This window comes from Hydractinia symbiolongicarpus, chromosome 9 (assembly GCF_029227915.1).
Source record: "Hydractinia symbiolongicarpus strain clone_291-10 chromosome 9, HSymV2.1, whole genome shotgun sequence".
NCBI lineage: Eukaryota > Metazoa > Cnidaria > Hydrozoa > Anthoathecata > Hydractiniidae > Hydractinia > Hydractinia symbiolongicarpus.
Genome location: NC_079883.1, coordinates 18,746,840 through 18,766,063, shown reverse-complemented (window position 1 = coordinate 18,766,063; position 19,224 = coordinate 18,746,840). Strand labels below are relative to the sequence as shown.

The 19,224-nt window shown below is 34.1% G+C and overlaps 2 protein-coding genes across 3 annotated transcripts; one reads left to right on the top strand and one right to left on the bottom strand.

The window, feature by feature from the left end:
• The first annotated feature begins 11,989 nt into the window (after positions 1-11,989).
• LOC130656803 (uncharacterized) lies at positions 11,990-13,119 on the top strand. Its single transcript, XM_057459730.1, has 4 exons — positions 11,990-12,066; positions 12,161-12,308; positions 12,381-12,585; positions 12,784-13,119. Exons 1-4 carry the CDS (start codon positions 11,990-11,992, stop codon positions 13,107-13,109), a joined length of 756 nt encoding a protein of 251 aa, XP_057315713.1. The 3' UTR covers positions 13,110-13,119.
• Positions 13,120-15,113: 1,994 nt separating this feature from the next.
• Positions 15,114-18,376, bottom strand: LOC130656804 (uncharacterized). 2 transcript variants are annotated; one of them, XM_057459731.1, is made up of 6 exons: positions 17,153-18,376; positions 16,865-17,070; positions 16,397-16,506; positions 16,165-16,323; positions 15,969-16,079; positions 15,114-15,887 (listed from the first exon to the last, which is right to left on the bottom strand). In XM_057459731.1, exons 4-6 carry the CDS (start codon positions 16,301-16,303, stop codon positions 15,538-15,540), a joined length of 600 nt encoding a protein of 199 aa, XP_057315714.1. In that variant the 5' UTR covers positions 16,304-16,323; positions 16,397-16,506; positions 16,865-17,070; positions 17,153-18,376; the 3' UTR covers positions 15,114-15,537. The 2 variants fall into 2 exon arrangements, with proteins under 2 accessions (XP_057315714.1, XP_057315715.1); XM_057459732.1 differs by having other exon boundaries at positions 16,865-18,376.
• Positions 18,377-19,224: the final 848 nt, after the last annotated feature.

Sequence of the window (19,224 nt, the reverse complement as noted above, 5' to 3'; positions counted from 1 at the left end):
AGAATGTCTTTTTACTGGAGGTATTAAACAAGAAGTGCAACTGCTTGGTGATGAAGCTGTTAAATATGTTGTGTTAGATTGTGCATGTTCAAGCACCGTTTGTGGAGGAAAATGGCTTGATGACTACATCCAATCCCTGAATAAAAGTGAAAAGCTTAGTCTGCAGAGACAACACAGTGATCGAATGTTTAGTTTTGGAGGTGAAGAGATTTTGAAATCACAAGGAGCTTTTGATATTCCTGCAACTCTTGCCGGCAAAAAGATAACCATTCATACAGATGTTTTTACATCTGATATCCTGTTTTGCTATCTTTGAAAGCAATGAAAAAGGCGAAATCAAATTGAATCTTGAGAATGATTCTGCTGAGATCTTTGGGAAGACCGTTGTTTTGAACCATACGAGTTCTGGTCACTATTGCCTATACCAATAAATGGTTCAGAATTTTCAGTGAAATATTTGCGGTGCAATTATCCAGTTTAGATGGTGAGCATTTGTATCAGAAGTTGCTGAAACTCCATCGTCAATTTGCTTATCCACCAATAATGAAATTAGTGTCATTATTGAAGGGTGCCCAGATTTAGAGAAGTGAATATATGGATGTGTTCAAAATGATAGAAGAAAAAATGCGAATTATACAAAACACACAAAAAAACTGCAGTTTGCCAATGGGAGCTGAATTTAATGAAAAAGTAACAATGGACCTCAAGAGTTAGAGTGGTCGTTGAATCCTATATCATTGATATGTGGTCTAGGTTGACAGTTTTAAAGTTTATACCAAGAAAAAAGCCCAGTGTTGTCATTGATACTATAATGCTCCATTGGGTTAGTGCAAGGCATGGAGTACTGCAAGCCTTGCTGACAGACAATTGAGGAATCTGAAGAATATAGGGAAGTTGCAAGTGTTCTTAACGTTCAAGTATTTACAACAGCTGCGGAGAGCTCTTTTCAAAATGCCCTCTGTGAAAGAGTCCATGCAGGTACAGATTCTATGCTTCTTTTAATGATTGACTAGTGCCCAAAGACCCCTGTCGAAGTTTTACTTGCTTGGGCTATAATTGCAAGAAATTTTTAATTTATCACCAAGCAATTGCACTTCTTGTTTAATACCTCCGGTAAAAAGACATTCATTCTCTACAACAGCTGCTTTGATCAAGTTTTCCCAACTGTGTGGAAAAGCTAGCTAGCTAGCTAACATTGTTTGCTAGCTAGCTAGCTAACAATTTTCCTATTAGTAACTTGACACATGTTCACGATGGCTAAAGGTTATCTCACATCTTTTTCCTCCTTCATTACAAAAAGCATGTGGATAATTTTTGCTTTGTTTTTTTATTATTATTATGAGTGTTTTTTTTTTCATTAATAAAATCAATATCTTCATTAAAGCTTACCTCCTCCTTATAAAAGTAATCGAAAATCAACCCAAATTGTACTAATTATGAAAACACTATTATTCTATACTTGTTTTGATTTGTTCGCATGAAATTTTTCATTAAGATTCAAAATATGAGCTAGGGAAGAAGCCTGGTCGCCATCTTGTCCCTGTGTTCTGCCTAGATTGCGAAAACGGCCTGTATATAAACAGGACGGCCGGATAATGTACGTTTTTTTCGCCGCCCTGATTGTGTCGTGGTGATGACCAGATTATGAACACTAACTTAATGGCTGACATTTTTGGCGATGACCTTCCATGGCTTAACTAAAAATAGTATAGCTCCGACGATTGCAAAATTTAAATGAAAGTTTTTTTCAGACATTTTCTTCGAAATTGTAAGAGACTATACATCCTGTCTGGCGATGTCTACTAGACGCCGTTTTTCTCTGCAAGATAGAACACCATTGAAAATTAGGCATGGCGAAAAAAAATTTCGTGACGAAATTTGAAAAAAAATTCGTCACTTTTCACCGGCGAAATTTTATAACCGACAAAATGTTTTGACCGACGAAATTTTATAACCGACGAAAAATTTTGACCGACGAAATTTTGAACGATAAAGTATTTTCGCACTGAAAATATCTTAGCAAGGACCTTCATAGGTCCATTAGCGCAATTCTGTAAAGCAGATGTTTTTGTCAAATTAGATTAAAACCAGAATTAAAAAAAATACTACTTTTTAAATTCGAGGCTTATATTAACAAGCAAGCAAACTTTTTTTTGCTTATGTGTTTTTAAAACTTTGAGATTAAATTAACAACTAGGAATCTTAGAAGTAGTCATGGACAAACTAAAGCTCACAGTCAAATTGATCAAATTGCTAATGCTAACCAAATATAACAACAATTGAAAAAAATCAAAACAGACAGCTATATAAAATAAAGTTCAGTACTATATTTAAGGAAGACGTTGAAACCAAAGAAAATGAGGAATTTAAACATCAAGAAAATTTAAAGTTAAATTCACCATTAGCACTGTAAATAACATGTATTTTTAAACCATAGCTAAATTACATACAAAGTGATTAATAAATAAAAATTACATTTGTATTTATATTTCTATAGCATTCTAAAAAAAAAATCTTTAAATTTTGTAAATTCCCTAATGCAAGAACTTTCATGCAAATTTGATGAAAATCAAAAATATCTTCCAAACAAGTTTAATAATAGTACAATAATAACCGATTACCCCGGGCTGTACTGCAAAATATCGCCCGAGGTCTAAGTTCCGACCGAGCTTGCGAGGTCGGTGCAATGATTGATGGCGATATTTTCGGTACAACACGGGGTAATCGGTTATTATTGTATTTGTTAACCGTCTAAGTTTGTTAAAAATAAAAAATATGAATTGGTTTAGTGTTCTTATAATAATATAATTCACTACTTTATTCGGAGAAACTTTCGCGAGTCCAAAAACTCGCGAAATTGTTTGGATAAATTTTCGCGAATCTACAAATTGAAAAATTTTCGCAAGATAAATTTTCGCAAAATCTGAAATTGGAAAGTTTTGGCGACATAAACTTTCGCGATTCGTGATTTTGAACTTACTTTTTATGTTCTTATAAAAAAGTGACCCATATTTCTTATGATAGAAAAAGAAAAGAAGGTTTTTTAACGACGTAATTTTCTTTCTAATGGTATGTAAAAACTTCTATTTACAAATTGGACTCATCGTCAAAATCACAAAACGGATCAAACACATTTTTTAGGCTCGCCTTCTTCCGACTCTCACGTATCGTCGTCATCGTCTTCTTTGCCACTAACTTGGTTATAAGCATTCCATTCCTCTTCATCAATTCTGCAAAGCGTCCAGATCCTCTTGATTTTTTTTTTTTTTTTTTTTTAAATACATACGTTTGAAACATTCTCGCTTTTGTTTATTGATTTCTGCCAGCGAAGGCGGAATCTTTAAAATCGCCTGAGGACATAGATAGCGAGATAGATAGAGACCAACCTCGTCCCTAGGGCTGGCGTTTTAAATACAGAAAGAGAGGAAACTAGTGAAATTATCAGCTTATTTAGCAAAAATATCACTCACAAAATCCAAATAACAGAAAATGTGAAATTGGGGAAGATCGAGATATTGTTTTCTCATCCCGAGTCGATTTTGAGTGCAGAAGGCATATGATTGCTAAAAAGTCCTATATTCCGCCAAAATGTAGCTGCCTGTGTAATCGATGAAGCTAGTTATGGTAGAGTAGAGTTATGGTAGAGAAGAGTTATGGTAAGTTCTTACACATCATAATAAAAAAACGCAGCTCATAAATATACACAAGCTATAAATATTTTTCACTTTTCATAAACAGAATAAAACTGTGGATACAAATATGTATCAAAATAAAAAAAACGCAGCTCATAAATATACAGCTACAAGCTATAAATATTTTTCACTTTTCATAAACAGAATAAAACTGTGGATACAAATATGTATCAAAATAAAAAAAACGCAGCTCATAAATATACAGCTACAAGCTATAAATATTTTTCACTTTTCATAAACTGAATATATAACTGTGGATACAAATATGTTGCTACATATAAATAAAATTTATTTTAAAAATGTATGTGTTATACCTTAAATGGAAGAAATTTTTACAGAAAGAAAATTCAGTGGATTTGACAAAAAATTATCTGCCAAATTCCATTTTAATTTTTATTCACACAATTATATTCCTTCAATTTTTTTTCCTCTAAAAATTTATTCCTTCAAGATATACAATAGATATAATATATCTAAAAAGTAAAAAAAACTAGGTAAAAAATAAAGCTATAAAAAATCTATAAAAAAACAAGTTAAAAATAATGACGTGATAAATAAATATATATATAATATATAAGTTAACAAGCACATTTTTCTCTTTATAGGGGGGAAGATTTCCGTAAAAGCTTTGCCGATTTAGCTACACTTAAAGCATTGTTCCCAACAGCAGTTGCGTTAGCCCTAACAGCAACAGCACCACTAGCAATGGTTGAAAAAATTACTGACAGTTTATCTATTTCCTCATGCAAAATTGTCCAGAGCAGTCCAAATCTTCCAAATATAAAACTAATTGTACGAAAAAGAATGCCAAATAACTATAGCAAAGCCAGTTCTGATGAAATTCTTTTGCCAATGACCAAAGGACCCAACAGACTTAGAGAAAAATTTCCAATGACTATTATATATATGAAGTTAAAGTACTGTGGATATGCATTTAAGTTGTTCAATTCGAAAATTAAAGATCCGTTTGTTGGTGAAAATTGTGTTCCGGCCAACAGATTATTTGCACAATTTCATGCACCCACTACGAAACTAATGAAATATGACAAAATTGAAGAAATTAGGAAAGATAATTAAAACATTCGAGTAATTTTTGCCACAGCTGCACTTGGTATGGGTGTAAATATACCACATGTTACAAAAGTCATACATATCACACCACTAGCTACATTAGAATCGTATTTACAAGAATTTGGTAGAGGTGAAAGAATATTGCACAACAACAAATTGTTTGAGAAAAACTATTCTCACATATTTTGGATTTTCTTGTCAAGCACAAGTTTCATGTTGTTGATTTCCGCCATCGCCACGCGGGGCGGAATCTTTAAAATCGCCGGATGGAAGATAGAGATATATATAGATACTAGTCGTTAGCCCATGGAAAAATCCACGGGTTCGCCTGTCCTTTATATTTACCAGTCGCAACAAAGTGGACAAAAATATATCGCATTTTTTATTGGTGCGCATTTTAAAAATCATGGCTTTCGCGGACACACAGACAGACGACGGCTATTATTAAAGAGACTAGCCGGGTAAACCCGGTGTCACACCGCCGGGTTAAGCCACAAGTCAAGGTGTGATCCGGCATTGGACACTCTGTGGAGCGCTTAATAAGAACCGTAAACTGTGCCACACGATCAGGTGGACCGCTTCAGTACAGGTATATATAGTGTGTTGTAAATCAAGTGAAGCGCATACACCGTCATACTGTCGCAACTGCAACATATTTATCATAAAATAACTTCCCGCAACGACAGCTCAAATAAAAGCAGAGTTCACAAACCGTTGTTACTTCCTAATTGGTCAATGTTATCTAACCCTAAACCCTAACCCTAACCCTAACCCCTAACCCTAACCCTTTTAAAAATATATAAACAAAACCTGACGGGAATTTCAAATGGATTGGACATATTGTGGATCACTTTTCGAAACTCTGTATCATTTTTCCTCTAAGAAGTAAAACAGCAAAGGAAACTGCTGAGAGGTTTATTGATAGGTTTCTGGCAGTATTTGCCTTGCCTAAAATAATTCATTCAGATAATGGAAAAGAATTTGTCAATAACGTCATCCCTGCTGTAGCTATATTATGGCCAGGAGAAACAAAGTTTATTCGTGGCTCAGCTGGCCACTCACAATCACAAAGTCTTGTGGAGCAGGGTAACAATACCATTCAAGTAATGATTAGTGCTCGGGAACAGGACAGTGGCTTGTGTACCTGGAGTAATTGGCTACCTGAAATACAGTGTGAATATTTCGAGAATAAAATTTATTTACAGAACATGTTTATTCTGTCTGGTTTTCCAGGTTGTTGAGAAAAATGTCGTTTTTTAATTATTTTAAACGGACAAAGCCAACGGATGCCACTGAAGCATGCAAGTCTGTAAAAGAAAATCTACCTGAAAACATCAGTATACTGGAAGCCAACTCTGTTCAAGAAAGGCTTAACGCACAACCAAGTATAAAACGATTTACGTACAAAGAAGGGAAAAAACAAGGGAAGGGAAATAGCGAAGTACTCACATACACATGGTACTGCAGCCGCAGTTAGAAAATTTAAAAAACTTTACCCAAGCTTGGGCGAAAGCACTATTCGCCCGTGGCTAAAGAGATACAGAGAAGTTTTGAAAGAAAAACGAACATCAGATGTGCCAGCTTTAATCGGAAAAAAACGTAGAAGGCCACTTATTTTAGATGAAGAACTAGACACGAAGCTGCGATCGATGTTAACGTCCTTAAGAACTGCCGGTGCTGGTATAAACATACATGTTATTAGAGGTGTTTTAATGGGATTAATTGAGTCAAACCCTGATAAATTTGGAAAATTCATTAACTTTGAAGTAACTAGAACTTGGGTTAGATCATTGTATCAACGGATGAATTTTTCACGGCGAGTTGCAACCACGTCCAGGCCCGTGATTACACGCTCTTTATGGAACGAGGTCAGGTCATCATTTCTTTACAAAATTTCAGAAAAAGTGTTACGTTACAAAATTCCTGACAAATTGATTATCAATGCCGATCAAACACCATATAAGTTTGTTGTGGCCGATAATGTAACAATGGCAAAGAAAGGTGAAAAATATATCTCCAGAGCGGGTTCTAGTGACAAAAGATGAATAACATTAACTGTTTGTGAATCTCTCGATGGAAAAATCCTCCCATTCCAGCTTATCTACCAAGGGAAAACGCAGAGATCACTCCCAAACTTCGGTTTTCCTGACGGTTTTTGCTTATCTTACAGTGAAAAGCATTGGAGTAACGAAAAAGAAAGTATTCGCCTCATTGAGGAAGTCTTAGTGCCCTATAAGTGAAAAACGCGAAATTTTTGCCAGCAAATCAGAAAACCCTTTTGATATGGGATGCGTTCAAAGCCCAATCTACTGAGAAAGTAAAAGATGTACTGTCTCAACACAGCATCGAGTGCGTTATGGTCCCTAAAAACATGACGCATCTGTTACAACCTCTAGATTTAACGACCAATGGTAGTTTGAAGAACTTAGAGAAGAGAGCCTTCAGCAAGTACTTTACGTCTTCGATAATGTCAGTCCTTCGGGAAGAACCGAACCGCGATGTTACTTCAATCAAAGTAAATTTTAAGTTGTCTACGTTGAAACCGTATCATGCCAAAGTGATGGTCGAGGCGTACGAGTTCCTCCAATTAAAGAAAGGAGTTAGTATTATAAAAAATGGTTGGCAAAGTGCTGGTATTACCGCCGCCGTTGAAAATACTCGGGAAATGGGTACAAATTATATTCATTTGAACCCCTTCGATGCTATGGAGTAGACATTTCTACTAACTTTTACATTGAATTGTTGTTGAATAAAAAATGTTTAGTCACATGAAAATTGTCAAAACTTCTCTCTAGCCGCGTTAATTTCCACACACTTAAACTAGGTCTTCTCAAGCAACAGCCTAAATTAATGACCTGTTATTTTTTTTAACCGTGTTAATAACCACACAGCGTTAATTTCGTGTAATAAGGTATACTTTAGTATGGACAAACAACTTTATACAAAGATAAAACTTACGTAAAACTTACCTATATATATAATGCCTAGTGAAAGAGAGCATCTGAACTGTGTATTTTTACAGTAAACAGTCTATTATTTAAACCCTTCCCTGACTTATTTTCATACATTAGTGTATATGTCAATCACTATCTGTTTTACCTCCAACTCTACCACCCACTGACTCGTATAGATGTAAAAATAACTAATATATGTCGAATATTGATAAACAAACCTTTTCTTTGGTTGGAACACACAGGATATTGTGTAAATTTAATGAAGACCCTGTACTGTTTCCTTTTTACCCTCTTTTCCACTTTCCTTGGAATCCCTTCTCTTTCACCGTTTAAATACTCCACAATAAAATTAAACATTTCATTGGAGTTGTATTTTTTTTTGTAACTCCTCATCCAACCATGCTTCAAACTTAAGTCTAATGTTGTCCATTTTGTATAACGTGCAACTCTAAACAATATATTATAAAAGAATATAAATGTAGCAACTGCTAGCTTACATAGATAGCTTGGTGTCAATGTAACCATCAGGACAATGAAATTAAAAAAGAAAACTATCTTTAAAGCTTACCTCCCGAGAAAAATCAAGTTGACTTAAATCGATTCATAACATCTTCAGAAAAAACAATTTAACGTTTATTTTATTAAAATCACTACAGTATTTAAGAAACCAGACAATGTTTACCTCATGTTTTTAAGCCTTCACCTCACATGTTCGCCATTTTGCATAATTATGCGCCTGACGTCACTAGTTAGAAGCTCACATTCGGACCTCCGGGATGAGAGGCGAAACTTTGCGGATGTGATGTGATGTTCACATCGTTGAATGTGATGTGATGTTCACATCATAGTTCCACACGTTGATGAATAAGGATGGCTTCTTGCAAACTTACCTAGTTGTCTTATCCACCAAAAGAAACAAGGTGTATTTTTTTCAACTTTCCCAAAGATCCAAAACAACGAACTATATGGATCAAACTGATCAAGAGAGAGGATACGCTTCCAAAGAATTTTAAGATCTACGAAGCTCATTTTACTTCCGAGTTCTTTGACTTTAGAACTGAGTTTGAAAGAAAAAAACAAAAAGAAGAAGGTTAGAACCTTTTTTCATTTTTATCGTAATTCATCGAACTCATGTGCTATTATCTAATTCAAATACGTTTACATATCAAAACTCACTGATCAAATTAAAAATATTCGCGGATTCTAACTCGCAATAGCAACGACACTCCGCTTCGCTCGTCATTATCTTACACTTTCCACACTTGCACCACGTCCTTACAGCAACAGCAACCCGTGAAGCGACTTCTTCTTGAATAGTATCCTCATCACAGCTCTCCCAACTGAAATCCGAGTCAGTGCTTGGTCTAGTATTTCGCCTGCTCAAATTGAAATTCTACAACATTTTCCCTGTCGCTTCTTTTTTTCTTTTTTTGCGTCACAGCTTCTCGGTATTGCAATTGAATGATGATTTCTCAACCGAAGTTAGTATTCATTTTCAAAGTTTCCTGATGTTTTCACTGGGGTAAACATACTCATTACCAATGAATTTCACTATTAAAGTTTGAGTAAAAATTTCAATGCGGAAGATGATTTACGATCTTCTAACAGGTGACGTCAGAGCACTCAAGGTGAAGAAATTTATAAAACAACATTGCGGATGTTTTACCTTGGGTTGGAGGTGAATTTTGAATAGGCATTATTAACTTATAAGTGCGAATTAAGGAAAATAAACTTTATATTTGTAAATCACGTATGAATATGAGCCAATTTAGGTCAACTTAATTTTTCTCGGGCCTTTTATAGGTTGCGCGATGTCTGACTAGCACAGTGCCAAGTTAGGTAACTTACAAAACGCGAAAAATATTGCCCAAGATGGTGTGGAGGACAACACGGGTTGGAACAATAGCCACAGCCTCAACATAAAAATAAATGTTGGCTAGGATAAAAAAGTCTAATAACAGAATAACAATAAGTTAGGTTCTAGCTAAGCTAGCTAACCTTCAAAATCTTCGTTCCTAGCCAAACATTAGCTATGTGGCTAAAAAACGTGACAATATATTTATCCTAACACTGAAAACAAACAAAAAACAAATATTACAAAAATATAAAGCTTTCAGAAGATAAAAAAGTCAAACAAACCTTATAAATGCGTGTATCCAAAGGGCCATCCAATTTCTCGTTGATAAAACTTGGTTTTTTGCACAGAAAATGTCAACATCCTTATCTATTTAACAATTAGCTCACCTTAGTGTTTCCAATTTTGAATTTCCATTCGGGTGAAATCGAATTTTGGAATTTTGGATTTTTTTCAATTTTGGATTTTCAATTTTTCAATTTCGAATTTTGGATTTTCATTTTTTTTTTAATTTATTTTAAATTTTTTAATTTTGGATTTTGGATTTTTTTTTTTTAATTTTTAGATTGGATTTTTTCAAATCTGAATTTTGGATTTCTTCAATTTAAAGTTTCAATTCCTGACTACTATGTTTTTCAATTTTGGGAGTTTTATTATTTTTTAATTTCACACGTTACGCAGGTCACCTGTTTAGATTTCCTACATTTTTTTGTCTAGTCACTACTAAGGGGGGTTGTCGCGGATGTTAGTTCATTCACTTATTTTCACTCTTTCAGACAATAGTCTAGAGAAAAGTTCAGACTAACAAATTTTTCTTGTCTACCCACCACGAAGGAGGGTGTTGCGCATGTAAGTCCGTAACCTTATTCGCAAGTGTGTCTTTTTTCACTCGTTCCTCTACTCTTTGATACACAATGGAAAAAGTATGGACAAACAACTTTATACAAAGATAAAACTTACGTAAAACTTACCTATATATATAATGCCTAGTGAAAGAGAGCATCTGAACTGTGTATTTTTACAGTAAACAGTCTATTATTTAAACCCTTCCCTGACTTATTTTCATACATTAGTGTATATGTCAATCACTATCTGTTTTACCTCCAACTCTACCACCCACTGACTCGTATAGATGTAAAAATAACTAATATATGTCGAATATTGATAAACAAACCTTTTCTTTGGTTGGAACACACAGGATATTGTGTAAATTTAATGAAGACCCTGTACTGTTTCCTTTTTACCCTCTTTTCCACTTTCCTTGGAATCCCTTCTCTTTCACCGTTTAAATACTCCACAATAAAATTAAACATTTCATTGGAGTTGTATTTTTTTTTGTAACTCCTCATCCAACCATGCTTCAAACTTAAGTCTAATGTTGTCCATTTTGTATAACGTGCAACTCTAAACAATATATTATAAAAGAATATAAATGTAGCAACTGCTAGCTTACATAGATAGCTTGGTGTCAATGTAACCATCAGGACAATGAAATTAAAAAAGAAAACTATCTTTAAAGCTTACCTCCCGAGAAAAATCAAGTTGACTTAAATCGATTCATAACATCTTCAGAAAAAACAATTTAACGTTTATTTTATTAAAATCACTACAGTATTTAAGAAACCAGACAATGTTTACCTCATGTTTTTAAGCCTTCACCTCACATGTTCGCCATTTTGCATAATTATGCGCCTGACGTCACTAGTTAGAAGCTCACATTCGGACCTCCGGGATGAGAGGCGAAACTTTGCGGATGTGATGTGATGTTCACATCGTTGAATGTGATGTGATGTTCACATCATAGTTCCACACGTTGATGAATAAGGATGGCTTCTTGCAAACTTACCTAGTTGTCTTATCCACCAAAAGAAACAAGGTGTATTTTTTTCAACTTTCCCAAAGATCCAAAACAACGAAACAACGGGTGAAATCGAATTTTGGAATTTTGGATTTTTTTCAATTTTGGATTTTCAATTTTTCAATTTCGAATTTTGGATTTTCATTTTTTTTTTAATTTATTTTAAATTTTTTAATTTTGGATTTTGGATTTTTTTTTTTTAATTTTTAGATTGGATTTTTTCAAATCTGAATTTTGGATTTCTTCAATTTAAAGTTTCAATTCCCGACTACTATGTTTTTCAATTTTGGGAGTTTTATTATTTTTTAATTTCACACGTTACGCAGGTCACCTGTTTAGATTTCCTACATTTTTTTGTCTAGTCACTACTAAGGGGGGTTGTCGCGGATGTTAGTTCATTCACTTATTTTCACTCTTTCAGACAATAGTCTAGAGAAAAGTTCAGACTAACAAATTTTTCTTGTCTACCCACCACGAAGGAGGGTGTTGCGCATGTAAGTCCGTAACCTTATTCGCAAGTGTGTCTTTTTTCACTCGTTCCTCTACTCTTTGATACACAATGGAAAAAGTATCGATGGAATATTTATCGCAACTTTTGAATGATAAAAACGTTAAAATACATGAAAATATATACAGGTGAGAATTTCTTATCGCATTTAAATGTTTCGTGAATATATTTAAATGCAGTTTTTTAAGCATATTCCAACAATACGTTATTTCTTTTCCTCAGAAAAACCTTGGTAACATACGGAATACCTGATCAACTGCGAGTTGATTGCGGTAGAGAATTTTATTTAATCTTTGGAATGCAAGAGCATTTAGCAATGCTTCGTGGAAATCAAGCAATAGAATGTTATCGACAAACAGAATCCAAGCAGGTTAGAAAGAAAAAAAATTAATCATGACATTATAATACGCGGGATATTTGTTTTTTAATTATATCCTTTTAGAACCTCCCTATTGAAAGATTTTGGGTGGAGGTAAACTGTCGTGTAAATTATCCTTTAAAAACAGTTCTTGTATTTATGGAAAATGAAGAGATCATAGATATGTCAAACGACTGCGTAAAATTTTGTGTATTATTTGTTTCTTGCTTGGTAGCGAGTTATGGTCTTCAGATTGTTATTTCTTCGTGGAATAATCACCCTATTCCAGGTATATATCTTCATAAACAATTAAATAATTATTGTTGTTTCTCTTTATACCAAATCAATTTATTTAACAGAAAATTATGGTTTCAAATGACCCCTTAGTGTTTTACAGCGAAATTGTTGTAAAAAAAATGTAATAAGCACTGCAAACAAGGTTGTCCGTATGGTTCGTATTGCTTGATTCCCAAATTTATTTTTTTAGGCAGAGGCGTGCCGTCAGTAATTAAAACCAGAAGTAATGGGATCGTATCATTGATGGCAGAAGTTGTACCAAATGGAGTAGGAGCTAAATTACTTTACATGCAGTGGTACCCTGAATCGAGGATTGCCAGTGATAGCGTGTTTGGAGTCGATCCACTTTTCAATTCATCAAGCCTTTCATCAGAAAGAATGCGAGAGTTTGAAAGCCGCTATAGTATTTCTGACCTTTTGGGATCTCTAGCGAATGAAACAATTGACAATTTCCGAGAAGCTCTTCTGTATTTTATTAACTTAACACGTACATTACAACTAAGGATTACATTATAACTGTGAAAAATTATTCTTTGTATTTCAATCTTCCTCTGCCCTGCTCCCATGTGTTAAGAAAATTACTAAGAAACAATTATTTTAGAACAGCTATTTACTATATTTTACACTTTTATAAGAACAATGCTGATAATTGCTGAAAGAGTAAGCAAAAAATGAGAACAATGGCGAGACTGAAATTTTACTGCTATTTTATTTTTTAAGATGTGGAAAAAATGCTTGTCAACAAGAATCTGGTCAATTTAGAGATTTATTTTTTCAAAATCTTCATTATTTCACGAGTTAGCACAGAACATAATTTTTGCTTTGTGTTTTTTATAATGGGGTTAACTAAAATGAACTACGAGTTGTTCAACGAATCAAACACTTGAAATTATTGAAAAGTTTAAAATAGATTAAGGCGAATCGCAACATTAAAAAAAGATAAACATTCTTGTATAAAGAAAACATGTATGTTATTATTATATACACTCTATACGCACTGGATCTAGTCACTCATGCGAATGAAGTGAAAATTTTGTATACTTCAAACTGCAAAGGAAGATTTTTTTGTTCTAAGGATTTGTAAAATTTTCAAAAAAGGCGGGATTTTTTCCAAAAAAAGTTGCGGTAAAATAAACCTAAAGTTTATCGTTTTGATATTATTTTGTGCTAGAATGAGGGATTATATTATAACGAAAATCAGCCAGACTTTTGTTTATGCTCAAAGTACTTGCAAACCAAATGGAAGTCTGGAAACCAACCTTTTCCAGACGTCTGTTTGGTTAGGCATATTTTAATGTAACAAATATTTTTTAGCTGTATGAATGTTTTTCTGCGACATAATAAAAAAGCATACCACACAAGCCCGGCTGAATTATTCCGAATGTGCTATCAAAGTGGCGAATATCTGTTTATATGCACGTTTTCCTTAAGGCCGTTTCACATTACAGAAATATATTGAATCCAATATATTGGAAATTATTGATAACTATTGAAAAATATTGCCTCAATTAATTGACATAATGTGAAACCAACTTTTGAGACACGTTCGAAAAAACATTACGCAATCGCTTTCAATACTTGTCAAGACTTTTTAATTCAAACACGGTTTGAATTAAAAAATATTGCAAGGGAAATTCTTTTGTTGTGAGAAGACTCAATTGTTCTCCGAACAATAGAAAAATCGAATCAGCTAAGTATTCGAAATTTGTCTGTCTGAAATAAACAGTAAATGAAACATACGATCGAAGATAAAAGATGGAGCAAAATAACATTTATTATTTTGAAAGTCAGCCACACGATTTTGCTACGAATGATCAAATACTATTTCCTCAAGCTACGACGCAACAGCAACATGCCGCACATGTCTTCACTCAGAGCTCACCAAAACCAACCTCGTCAATCTTGAGCCAAAACACACAAATATTCGGTCAGAGCGTGCCACAGCAACTTCAACCTTCACTCAGCCCCGTATTTCAAAATCCAGAAGATGAAACTTCTGCGAAACCTCAGAAGCGAGGAAGAAAAGGCTTGAAACATGAGAAAGTTTGGAGTAGTGGTGAAACTGAACATTTGATAAATTTGTGGTCACAACACGAAGTTCTATACAAAGTTAGTTGCCCAGGATATATGGACAAAAACAAAAAACAACTGGCACTTGTAGCGATTGCAGCCGAGCTAAATTGTAGCGAGAGTGAAGTACAAAAGAAGATGCTGCTGGGCTCATTCGCAGGTATTTGCGGAAACTCTCTTCGTCATACAAACGTAGTTCTTGCACTAAGTTATCGTAAACACCGATCGATTTTCGTTTTTTCATCCACTCCTTCACCCAAATTCTACGCGTAACCTTAGGTTTGGAAAAGTTTGTCGGAAGTAAAGTTGTAGCAATAATAATCGCAGCAACCGCTTTTCTCTGTTCCTCAGACATTTTGAATTACAACAAAATTTAAATGGACATTTAAAGAGACATTTAAAGAGACAATTTGCAATAATTCGAAATATTTTCTAATATAATGAATTCAATAATTTTCAATTGATATCATTATTCATAAATATATTGCTGTCAATATTTTTCTATATATTGCTGTAATGTGAAACGGCCTTTAGATGCGCTGAACTTCTAGAATTCCTAAGGACGATCTTATTTCCGCAGTTTAGAACTTAAAATATTTTACTATGTTCTTTACAAAAAGTGACTAAATTTTGGCTAGGTTACTAATTTTTTTTTGCCGACTTTCTATTTTTGCCGACTTTTTTTTACCGAAAAGGTACATTTTTTATAAGCATAATGTTTTTAGCCACGTAAAGTCAAGAATGGATTAAACTCCTTTTCACATTTCGACCAATAAAGAAGTAACTATTATGTTCTTATATCGCTTGTTCTTAGATACAATAAGGTATTTTATTACCTATCAAGTTTAAACATCAAGTAAAAACAACATATTTTTTAGTTATCTAATATAATATTTCTAAGAACTTCTAAAATACAATTTAAACTTTCTACAGTATAAGCGTTCATATCACTGGAACGACAGTGTGGGCACCGCTCCTCGTTTACTGCCCATTGCAAAATGCAGTTCGCACAACCAAGAATTTGCCTGCAGCAAGACGATAAATTGATTGGTGGTGTAGCCAAATCGTTGCAAATGAGACATTGGAAAGCATCAACCAAAGGGGCTTTTATTCGGTGCATTTGTAATGATCTCTTCAACGCTTCTACATCTTCACTGCGACACTCTACAGCCACCATGGACTTCATAGACGCCTTTATTTCTTCCAGTTTGATTAAGATGTCATCTAAAAATTAAAGTTAAAACATTTTAAATCCAAACGTCGCAGTATAAAAAAGCCCCAGGAGTTTTAGTCACAATATGTCACCTGGCTGTGGCGTTGCAGTTGTGTAATTAGTGTTGGAGGTACTGTGTGAGCGTACAAAGATTGTTGACACGCAGAATACTTTCCGTGAATTGCATTTCCAAAACGACACGCCTGTTGAAAGAAGATTTTTCTTTAATAGAAACAATACAATAGTTCAGAAAAATTATCAAAGAAAATTGAGAAAGTAAGACTATACCTCTTGTTGCTGGTGAATCTTCATACTTCAGAAGATTTGATTGTCCTAGTACTATATTTGTATCGTTGAACATGTTCATTGCGGCACTAGTTATGCTTCTCACATTTGCGTTCTCTTCGTTGATTTGTGCATACACCATTCTCACATGATCATTCTCAGCTTAAGACAATATAATTTGCTTTACAACTGTTAGCGTTAAAAATCTCACAAATAATTAGTCATAAATAATTACTTATTTTTTCGCCCTTGGGTTCCGCCAATATGAGCTTCAACGAAAATGTCTCCGGTAAAGCGTTACTTCGTTTTCTCGTTGCCGAAGTTGTCGTAGTGGAAGAAGCGTAGCTACATGTAAAAACAGAAAGCTATAAAAGGCAAAATCACCATATAAAGAAATAATCTTTTAAAAGGAGAATTACTTATCGCTTGGCAAAAATATGTTCAGAATTATTGCAGATAACTCACAATTAAAGGGTTCATTAAAAAAAAGCTAAATTTTTTTTAGACGTTCGCCTCTTAGAACAACAAAGTGAATAATTACTTAAAGAGCTCTTGATTATTTCAACAATATTTTTAAGAATTAGAAACTCATTTAAAACTCAAAATGTTCTTAACTTGTTTTAAATTGTTATTCAATGCCTTATGTTTTTATATGGTTTGTTCTTATGTAAAAAAATGTGTACTATGTAAAAAGATGTTTTACCCAGGTGCGCTTCTTCTCGCTTGAGTTCGAAAAATCCCAAACTGTGGGGATGGAGCATCTATATGCTGCGCATTTACAATACTTTCTCCCTCTACTGTGTAAAGTGTTCCTTCGACAGCCTGTGACAAACACTGGAAGGTGCCGTCCTCGTTCGGAAACTCAGAGCTACCGAAATCTTCAGTAAGGTATACTGTATCCGCCTAAAGCTATAACATAATTTGAGTATGTCAGAGGAAAGTTAAGTTCAGTTAGTGGGTGTAAGCCACATTAGATGACAGATTATTTTACCTTAAATATCATTGCGAGTCGTTCTACTGTTACTTGCGATCTTCTTAAAGTCCTATCCATGCCTCTTTCACCATCAATACGAAAGGTAAACGTTGGATCCATGGCTTCGTCAGACTGTGTTGTGTTGGAACAATGTGCCATGATGCGCCTTTTATTGGCAGAATTCGCGTGGATTCCCGACAACAATTAAAGGCCGTTTCACATTACAGAAATATATTGAATCCAATATATTGGAAATTATTGATAACTATTGAAAAATATTGCCTCAATTAATTGACATAATGTGAAACCAACTTTTGAGACACGTTCGAAAAAACATTACGCAATCGCTTTCAATACTTGTCAAGACTTTTTAATTCAAACACGGTTTGAATTAAAAAATATTGCAAGGGAAATTCTTTTGTTGTAAGAAGACTCAATTGTTCTCCGAACAATAGAAAAATCGAATCAGCAAAGTATTCGAAATTTGTCTGTCTGAAATAAACAGTAAATGAAACATACGATCGAAGATAAAAGATGGAGCAAAATAACAATAAGATCGATTTTCGTTTTTTCATCCACTCCTTCACCCAAATTCTACGCGTAACCTTAGGTTTGGAAAAGTTTGTCGGAAGTAAAGTTGTAGCAATAATAATCGCAGCAACCGCTTTTCTCTGTTCCTCAGACATTTTGAATTACAACAAAATTTAAATGGACATTTAAAGAGACATTTAAAGAGACAATTTGCAATAATTCGAAATATTTTCCAATATAATGAATTCAATAATTTTCAATTGATATCATTATTCATAAATATATTGCTGTCAATATTTTTCTATATATTGCTGTAATGTGAAACGGCCTTAAGACAAAGAACATTAACGCCTTATATGGTGTGCCATGGGGTGGAGTATTGTTTGTTGTGTTAGGCCCAGTGTTTGGCTAGAATAGGTTCAGACAGTGTCTGGTGAAAAAATGAGACACAGGAAGAGGAAAAAAAAGAAGGGACGGAAATACCTGTCAAGATAAAAATATAACAAAATGAAAATCCAAAAAAATAAAAAAATGTCGAATTAAAGAATACAGAAAGTTGAAAAAATATATTAAACATTGAAAATAAGTCAGAAATCCAAAAATTGAAAATCCAAAATTGAAAAAATCTAAAATTCGAAATTGAAAAATTGAAAATCCAAAATTGAAAAAATTCAAAATTCGAAATTGAAAAATTGAAAATCCAAAATTGAAAAAATCCAAAATTCGAAATTGAAAAATTGAAAAATCCAAAAATGAAAAAATCCAAAATTCGATTTCCAACGATTGGAAATCCAAAATTGGAAATCTAAAGTGAGTTAAGTGTTGAATAGATGAAGATATTGACATTTTCTGTGCAAAAAACCAAGTTTTACCAACGAAAAATTGAATGGCCCTTTGGGTACACGCATTCTTATAGCTTAACCATGCACGACCATTTTTAAAATCAAAATGGCCTTTGTTCATTCAGTCGCGGAAATCTTGGATTGTTTTTTTAAGAATCAAAATGCCCTTCGTTCATTCAGCCGCGAAAATATATCGAATTGTTTTTAAGCGAAAATCTTGGATTCTTTCTGGTCGCGAAAATCTTGGATTGTTTTTTTGAAGAATCAGGTGTCGTGATTAGTATACTACGCGCGAGCGGTGAAAACAAAGTCGGCAAAAATATATCGCATTTGATTCGCATTTTAAAGATTTCGTGTTTCCGTTATGGGACACGGCTTTCGCGGACACAGAGACAGACGGACGACGGCTATTATTAAAGAGACTAGTCGTTAGCCTGTGGTAAAATCCACGGGATCGCCCGTCCTTTAAATTAACCCGTTGCAACAAAGTGGATAGAAATATATCGCATTTGATATTCGTGCGCATTCTAAAAATTTCGTGTTTCCGTTACGGGACACGGCTTTCGCGGACACACAGACAGACGGACTACGGCTATTATTATAGAGACTAGTCTTTAGCCCGTGGAAAAATCCACGGGGTCGCCCGACCTTTTATCGCATTTCGTGTTTCCGCCACGGTACACGGCTTTCGCGGAGACACAGACAGACGGACGACGG